Source organism: Prionailurus viverrinus, unplaced genomic scaffold (genome assembly GCF_022837055.1).
Source record: "Prionailurus viverrinus isolate Anna unplaced genomic scaffold, UM_Priviv_1.0 scaffold_60, whole genome shotgun sequence".
Taxonomy (NCBI): Eukaryota; Metazoa; Chordata; class Mammalia; order Carnivora; family Felidae; genus Prionailurus; species Prionailurus viverrinus.
Window position 1 is genome coordinate 318,470 of NW_025927622.1, and position 8,787 is coordinate 327,256.

At 60.0% G+C, this 8,787-nt stretch overlaps 1 protein-coding gene and 1 long non-coding RNA gene across 3 annotated transcripts in view; both read left to right on the forward strand.

Moving 5' to 3' along the window:
- Positions 1-8,122, forward strand: part of LOC125159708 (translation initiation factor IF-2-like) — a 31,339-nt gene extending 23,217 nt beyond the window's left edge. Inside the window, exon 2 of one of the 2 annotated variants that reach the window (XR_007149890.1) lies at positions 7,713-8,122. Coding sequence is in view for 1 of the 2 variants with exons in the window: in XM_047848271.1 (XP_047704227.1) it covers positions 1,873-2,991 (1,119 nt within the window). In the remaining variant the exon portion in view is untranslated. Of the gene's footprint in view, positions 1-739; positions 3,242-7,712 lie in introns of those variants that run through there. The other variant, XM_047848271.1, reaches the window with a different exon arrangement.
- On the forward strand, positions 3,292-7,347 carry LOC125159710 (uncharacterized). The gene is made up of 3 exons (XR_007149891.1): positions 3,292-3,446; positions 3,551-5,538; positions 5,622-7,347. It is a non-coding gene; the product is annotated as an uncharacterized LOC125159710 (long non-coding RNA).
- Positions 8,123-8,787: the final 665 nt, after the last annotated feature.

An 8,787-nucleotide genomic window follows, 5' to 3' on the forward strand; every position in this document is an offset into this window, starting at 1 on the left:
GTTCTGGAACTAGATAGAGGTGGTGGTGGCACAACCTTTCAGATGTACGAGACGTCACTAAATTGTTCGCTTTAAGATGACTATGTTACGGAAATTTCACCTTGATTTTAAAAAAGACTTCAGGGACGATGTTAGAGGGGGAGTTTGTCTCCTCTCTGCCCCTTCCCCGAGCACGCATGTACACTCGCTCGCTCTCCCTCTCTCTCTCTCAAAAAAATAAACCTAGAGGGGGAATTTGTCCCAGGAGCCAGGGCATTCCACAGGATCGGGGACACCAGCCGCCCTCACAAAGCCCTGTTTAGCCAGGCTGGAAGATGCCCTCCAGGTGGGGCGATCTGAGGTCCAGGCAGGGGGCCACGACACCCCCACCCAGGACTTCACGGCCAACGGGGACCACCCCGGGTGTGCGCACGGCGCCTTCCAGGCTCTGCCACCCCCTCTCGGCACAGAAACCTGTCCTGTTTGCAAGCAGGGCCCACGCAACCGGCATCTGTCCTCCTGCCCCCTCCCCCGCCCCGTCCCTGGTCGGATGAAACAGGACCGCCCCTGAGGCAGAGGAGCGCAGCCCGGCCCTCTGGGGGCCACGGGGCAGCGGACCCCCAGTGTCCGAGTCGGACCTGTGAGAGGGAGGGTGGGCTGCAGAGGCGAGGAGCAGAGCGCGGCCGCCCCACACGAGCCCGGGTTGGGAAATGGGCTGACCCTGGTAGTTTCCAGAACCGACTGACTTTTTCTTTTGCAGGTAAGATACTCGCTCTGGCTTCCTGCCGCCCGTGAGTCTTTGCCCTGTACGGTCCCCCAAGATGTGTCTGCCCGCTTTTCTTCCAGTCGGCTGAATGCTGCATTCTCCACAGTGTTGCCTCAGGCAGCTCCACGGAGATGGCCCTGAGCTGGGCTGCCGGGCTGTGGGTTCAGGGCCCGTATCCCACCCGACGCCGGTCCGGCCAGCCCAGGCTGCGGCTCTCGGGTATTTGCCAGGGTTTCCACCTCGCGCCCCTCGGCCCGAGGCCATCTCCTGCGTCCAGCTGCTCTCGTGGCCGGTTAGCGGCTACGGCGTCTGCAGACGCTTGCCATCGAGGGAGACCCCGTGACCCCAAGGGGAAATAGACACTGGTCACGGTTCAGGATTCTGCTGGGCGGGACAGCCAGTCCCCGCAGAGCCCGCAGGGGGAAGGAACGGGTGCAAGGCCGGGAGCTGGCCCCCCTTCTCCCTAGAGAGCCCTCAAGTACCCAGATGCAAGAGGGTGCGACCGTGACCGCCGTCGGCAGAGAGCTGTTACCAGGCCTTGTCCGGAGGGTGGAAAGGAAAGTGTCCCCTATTGTCTCCCCAAAATGACACACAAAACAGGGACAAAGAGAGCCTGCCTGGCTGGAAGGGCTCTCGGCCCCCGATTTCCACAGTGGCCCTGGGGACAGCAGACAACAGGCAGGGACAGCAGAAAACGTGGGACGACAGCCCGCTTTGTGCGCCACCGGCTGGCCGTGTGAGAGGCTGAGGCTTTCTGCAGCCGTGTCCATCCAATTTCAGGAGAACCGGAACCGTGGGAGGGTTCAGCGGGCCCATTGTGCCCTGCCCTGCCCCCCCCCACCCCCCCCAGGACTCGTGGGGCCCGGCATCCCCGCGGGCAGTCAGCACAGCTTTTTGGGAGAAGGTCCTGCTGAGCACTGGGCCCTGGAACCGGGACGGGTCAGAGCTGGGGCCTAAGGCAGCTCGGAGAGGGTGGCCCCACAGTGAGTGTCCCGGGGCTGGATGTGGGGCCCTCGGCTTGCCCCTTGTCGCTCGTTCCATCCCACCCTCCTGACTTCCACCCCCTGACCCCACCGCGGCCTCCCTCCCCAACAGGGACACCCGTCTGCCGTCCTGTCAGCGCCAGGATGGAGAAGGTTCTCCCTGCTTCCCGTGGGTTAGCGAGTGGAGGGTTTGTTGGGGTTTCCCGGGTTTTGGTCTTAACACTTTACTATAGTTTGCAGGGGGAAATTTCCAGAAGGGCAAGGGAGGCAGCACTCTGCTTGGAGCCAAAGGAAACACACTCAGAACAAGACACGGCGTTCCTTGCCCGTGGGAGGAGTGGGCAGGCGGCCCTCCGGCCTGGGGGGCTGCCTGGGCAAGGGACAGGTTGGACAGCCGCCTGGCACCTACCCCCCGCCGCCCGTCCCTCTGCTTCCGAGCGCTCGGCACGTGGGGCGGTCCCGGGGCCCTCGAGAAAGCAGGGTCCCGAGAGGCGGCGGCGGCACCACGTGAGCCCCACGCCTCCAACACCCCCCAGGGAAGCGCACGCAGGGCGGCCGGCCTGGCCGGAGCCGGACGAGAGCCGGGGCCCGGGGAGAGGAGCCCACGGATGGAGCACGGCCCGGGCCGGGGAGAGGAGCCCCGGGGGGAGGGAGGCGGAGCTCAGGCAGCTAACGCTGACCACTGACCTGCGGAGAAGAAGGACGCCAGCCCGACGGCAGTCACGGGAGCTTGGGGTAGCAGCCTGCCTTCGGGGACTTTTAAGTCAGCCACCGCGGACAGGTCACCTCCGGCCTGGCCGAGCGCGGGGCTCCGTTCCTCCAGGAGGTGACGTCTGTCCAGAGCCGGACGCCGGGCGCAGGGGGGCAGGGCTGCGAAGGCAGACCGCGGCCCGGCGGGGAGGACAGGACAGGATGCGTGGGGAAAGGTTGCGACAGTCAGCGGGGCCAAGTGACGCACGGGGTACGCATCCATCGTCGGGGGAAAGAAAAGTGGTCCGTGAGCACCGGGCTGGAGGCGTGGACACGGGCAGATGCGCCCGCTCGGGGCCAGCGTGGGTCCGGTGGACGCCTGTGCGCCGAGAACCGCGCGGGCGGCGTGGGCGCCTTCCCGTCTTTCACGTTCTCGGCGTGTTCGTAGCGGCAAGAAGGCCACCAGTGTTCTGCCAGGGCCCGCGAGGCACCGCGGGGGCCGGGGGTCGGTCGGCACGGGGAGGCGACAGGGCAGGGGTCCGGGAGCAGGTCCCGGCCCCGGGCCGGCTCTGACACTAATTCCCTGTCAGAGCAGGGGTTAGCGCTGCCCTCGCGTGACCCTCCTGTGAGAAACAGTGACAACTGTAAAATCACAGACCGCTGGGTCCGGGGACCACAGACAATGACGCGACCGTGCAACCACCCGGCGCGCTGAAAACCTAGCACACCGTCTCCCAGAATACAGGCGGATGTCTCCCAAAAATGTTGAACTGTTTTTTTTTTTTTTTTTGTATCGTAAGAATACGTTCTCCTTAAAATTTTTTTTCTTCATATTTTTTTTTAAGTAATTTCCACGCCCAACGTGGGGCTCAAACTCACAACCCCGAGATCAAGAGTCATGCGCTCCACTGACTGAGCCGGCCTGGCGCCCTGAACAACATTTTTTTTTTTTAACTCCGAAATGGACAAAGGAGGAAGGAAGAGACACCAGGAGACGCGGCCCCACAGTGGACCGATGTCAGCATCCCGTGAGCGTCCTCAGGGAGTTTGTGGTTTTATGCGAATGGGATCATTTTTTTTTCCGTGCTGCTGAAGGTTTTTTTTGTTTGTTTGTTTTTTACTCTTTCTTTAGAAATGACCACAGGTTCACGGGCACTCGCAAAGGGCGTACAGGGAAGCCCCTACACCCGGCGCCCCCTCCGTCCGCGCTGACGCCTAGTGCGGGGCCGGCACGGGGTGGCCGGAGCTCTGAGCCGCTGTGCCGCGTGTCCGCGTGTGTGCCCGGCACCCCGTCAGGATACGGAGCGTTCCTGTCACCGCGGAGAGCCCCCCCAGCTGCCCCGTTGCCACCCCCCACCGCCGGGCCCCACGGATCTGCTGTCCGTGTCCATGAGTCTGTCATCGTGAGAAGGTTCTCTCCCCGCCCTTGGAGATGCGCTTCTCCGTGGAGCACAAGCCCCGAGGGCCCACCCGGCTGTAGCCCCTCCGCAGTGTGGCCTTTGTCTCGCCAGGCGGTTTTCCGCGGCGTGCGGGTGCCGGCTGGCTTACTGAGGGGCCCCTGGGTCGGTGCCCATCGGGGGCCGTCGTGTTCGTGCGCGGGCTCTGAGCGGATACGAAAGTCTCACTTCTCTGGGGTGAATGCCAGGGACGAATCGGGCAGTTGCCGGGTCACGGCCTGTTTCCCACGCCGTCTGATGGGCCGTTTCTTCCTTTCGTCCCCGGATACGGACGTGCGTTCTCGTTTAGAGCGGCCCCTCGGGATCCCTCCACGTGAAAGTGCCATCCCGAAGGTGAGCGCGGGCTGTTCTGGCTGCCGGCGGGGACACGGGCGCTGGACGCACAGAGCACATCCTTGAAGGGGGTGACTCCCGGATGACGTGTTTCTAGAAGTGGAGTCGCTGGGCCTGGAACACGCACACATTGACGTGCATGCCACGAGCCCTCTGGTGCATTTAAACTTTCTTTTCTGTTGCGTGTTTTTTTTTTGTTTTTTGGGTTTTTTTTGCAACCTGAGATATAATGGACACGTGACACCGTACTAGTCTCAGGCACACAACACAATGACTTGGTGTTCGTGTACGTGGCCAACCGACGTCAGCGGGCCTGGTCGGCGCCCGTCACCACGCACAGGTGCACACCGTCTTCTCCAGGCCGTGCTCTCTTAGCAGCTTTCGAATTCACAATACAGTCTCATTACCTATCCCGCACGTGACAGGTGACCTCCTCACTTTGTAACTGCAAGTCTGCACCTGTCGAGCCCCGTCACCCGTTTCCCGCGCCCCCGCCTCTGGCATCCGCCAGTCTGTTCTCTGTGCCCCCTGAGCTCGGTTTCTGTTTCAGATTCCACGCAGGAGTGAGATCACACAGGGTTTGTCTTCCTCCGCCCGGCTTCCTTGACGCGGCATAATTTAAACTTTTTACAATAGATTATACGGACCGTTAGTAAAAAGTTACGCTTTATATCGGCGTGGGGCTCACCTATATAAGTGTGAAGGATGAATACACGCTGTGACCGGCTTAAAGCTTCATCAGCCACACGGCCACCCCTTCCCGGAAAAACAAAACGGAACACAAACACCGTCTCCCTTCGGGTGAGCTCTTCGGTCGCCAGTGCCGAAGGCCCCTGCCCGCTCATCCCGCTGCTAAGAGCTGCATTTTCACACTCTGCTTCTTTTTTTTTTTTTTTTGGCTTGGTCCTTGATGATTTACAAGAGGTGTTCTCAATTCAGGATATTCACCGTGCACCCGTATGTGTAATTGGTTTTAAACATGTCGATCGATGGTCAGATCGCAGACGGTTTCTGCCTATGGTCTCTGGCTTCTAGAGCGTGCTTCCGAACGATTCTCTCACCCCAGGATTAAAAAAATATCCCTATGTGGAATTTCTTCTAGGATGTTATGGTTCAAGAATGACCCTGGCCCGTGTTTTCTAAGTGAGCTTTTTATTTCCGAATGATTTGCTCCCCCCGCCCCACGTCCACACCTGACCTTCCCTCCAGGAAGTGGCCCCGACACACCGCAAGTTCTGGAGCCATGGGCTCAGGTTCAGAAAGGCTGCGTCTCTGCCGTTTCTCTGCTCAGCCCCAGCGACTCCCGCTCCGTAGCAACCGTTGCATCCGAGTAAGCCAGGGGTCTGTTCCCACTCCATGGGGGAGGCGAGGAAGTTTGTGGTGGTCATTCTCTACTTTCCTCCTCGCCCCCAGACACCTGATGGCACCTGAAAAGACCCGGATCCCAGACGTGTTCCAGGACAATGGCAGTGCGCTTGGTTTCTACCCCTCGTGCAGCCGGGGACCCTCCCGGCTGGTCCTGCCGGGCTCCCTCGGGGTCCTCGGACTCGGCCTGCCTGTGTCATACAGAAATCCCAGCCTTAGGAAGTGGATTTCACCCATTTCTCCGGTGACGTCTTCTGTCAGCTCCCGGATCCCGTCCAGGATTTCATGTTGTATTCTGTCGTCCTGCCTGCCCAGGCTCCTCTGGCCAGAACGTCTTGTCATCTAAGAATCTGCTTGGGGACGCCTGGATGGCTCGGTCGGTTAAGCGACCAACTCTTGATATCGGCTCTGGTCGTGATCTCTCAGTATCGAGTTTGAGCCCCACGTTGGGCCTGCTTGGGATTCTCTCTCTCGGCCCCTCCCCCTCTCATGCTGTCACTCGCTGTCTCTAAATAAATAAACATTTAAATAAAAAAGAATTTGCTTGACTTTTTTCTCCCACTGGCATTTACGTGAATTCCTTCTAATCTCTAGAAGGTGGGTTTTCTCATCCCTCAGTGTTGTGCGTTCAGTTGTGTCCCTCAGAGACAAAGGTCCCCACGTGTCCCAACCCTCGGAACCTGTGAATGGGGCCTTATTTGCAAATAGGGTCTTTGCAGAAGTAATTAGTTAAGATGGGGTCACACTGGAGCAGGGTGGGCCTGAATCTGATGATCGTGTCCTCATAAGAGGAGGGGACCTGGACGCAGACGCACAGAGAAGCCACGTGTCAGCGGAGACGAGGATTGGAGTGATGTGTCCACAAGCCAAGGGGCGCCTGGGATGGCCAGGAAACCACCAGACGCTGGGAGAGGATCGTCCCCCGGAGGCTTCAGAGGGAGGGCGAGCCTGTGACACCCTGATTTTGAACTTTTGGCCTCCAGAACTGGGTGGGAACGAATTTCTGTTGTTTGAAGCCACTCTGTGCGGTCATTTGCCGTGGCAGCCGCGGGAAACTCACACACTCGGTCACTCGGACCTGGTGCAGAGCACCAGCAGGGCCACAGGCTCGGGGACGCAGGTCAGCCACATCGTACAGGAGGCACCCTCCCAAACGTTGCTTCGGAGGTGGCCCCGACAGGGAGCTCCCACGCGGGCATCTCTCCAAATGGGCTGTCCCGCAGAGGGTCGTACCCGCTGGGGGCCGGTGCCCACGCCCGCATTTACAGCAAAAGTAGTAGATACGGGCTCAGCAAGCATCTCTTCTGTAATAACACCACGGCAGCAAGGCTGGCTCGGGAGCCGGTGCCCAGTGGAGAAACTTGACCTTGTGTGCAGCTGGGGACAACATGCAGTGGGGAGGGCTGTGCAAAGCAGCCGGCAGCTGCTCAAAAGTTACCCACGGAATCACCGCGCGACCGGCGACTCAGATCCCGGGCGTGCACCCGGGGAATGGAAAGCAGGGGCTGAGACAGACACCTGCACCCCCGCGTTCACGGCAGCATGATTCACAACGGCCGAAAGGTGGAAACACCCCAGGGTCCCCCCGTGGATGAAGGACAAACACGGTGTGTCCATCCACACGCCGGAACGTGACCCAGCCCCAGGGAGGAAGGACGTCCTGCCGCCTGCCGCCACGTGGACGGACCCGGAGGCCACTGCGCGCGGTGACAGGAGCCGGACACAGACGGACACGTCCCGCGTGACCCCACGCACAGGGGGTCCCTAGAGGAGTCCCGTCCACAGAGACAGAGAGTGGACGGTGGGAGCCAGGGGTGGGGCAGGGGGCGGGGAGTCCGTGCTTCATGGGGACAGGGTCTCAGTCTGGGGAGATGGAAAGTTCTGGAGACGGGTGCTGGGGGCGGCGGCACGACAGCGTGAGCGTGCTTCATGCTGCTGAGCTGTGAGTGATGGTTATGATGTCAAATAGAAAAAATGGAAAAAGGGAGCAGTTGGTGCTCAACCCAGGGTTCCAGGGTTGGGCTGGCTGCTCCCCGGGGCTGAGGCCTCCTGGTGTCGCCGTCCATGCAGGTGGCCAACTCGGACTCAAGAACACCAGTTAAACACACACCTATCTCGTTCTCTTCTCTCGTCCTATAGGCCACGTGCAGAATCCCAGGAGCTGTGGAGACAGCAGCACGGCAAACCCTGGGTGACATGATGCTCCGTGCTGTCCGGACACCAAGGTCGCATGACAGCGGTGACACCAGGCCTCTGGAACTTTCGGGGAACGACCCGAGTCTGCCCGCAAGCTGCAGAGAGGCCACAGAACATTTGGAAACATACCTGGCTCCCTAGGGATCCGGGCCTGTATGCCTGGCCTCTTCCTGCTCTGCCTGGGGACCCTCCCTGCCCCCAAAAAGACTCGTCCATGTTATAAACCCTGGAAACTGATTTTGAGCTTACTTCTTTTTTTAAAAAAAATTTTTAAGTGTTTATTTATTTTTGAGAGAGAGAACATAAGCAGGAAGGGCAGCGAGGGAGACACAGAATCTGAGGCAGACTCCAGGCTCCGGGCTGTCAGCGCAGAGCCCGACGTGGGGCTCGAACTCACAAACCAGGAGACCATGACCTGAGCCCAAGTCAGACTTGAGCTTACTTATAAAAAAAGGTTTTTTGCAGATGTTATTAAGGATCTCAAGATGAGATCATCCTGATCAGGGTAGGTCCCAAACCCAGCGACAAGTGTTTTTCTAAGAGGCAGGAGAAGAGCACTTGACAATGGAGGCGGAGATTGGAGGGACAGGCCAACAGCCAAGGAACAATGGGACCCCAGGAGCTGGAAGAGGCAGGAAGAGCCTTCCCCTGGAGCCTCGGAGGAGGCGTGGCCCACCGACGTGATTCCCAGGAACCAGGCACAAGGCCCAGCACACGGGAGGAGCTCGTGAGGCCTCTGAAAACCCACTGCAGGTCTGCCTTAATCTGCTTGCTGACCCACCGGCCACGGCCACGGCCATGGCCAGCCTTACTGGAAGGCCCCCAGGGCAGCTTGGGGCAATGGGTGACCCAGACACCTGTGGCCACAAACACCATCTGGGGCCCTCCGCTATCCCTGGGGCTCCCAGTTCACCCAGATGGCGAGTCCCTGGGAACCCTGTCCCAACACAAGTTTTCGAAAAAGTTACCTTTTTATAACCACACACGGCCACGTCCCTAGGCCGCGAGCAGGAGTGAG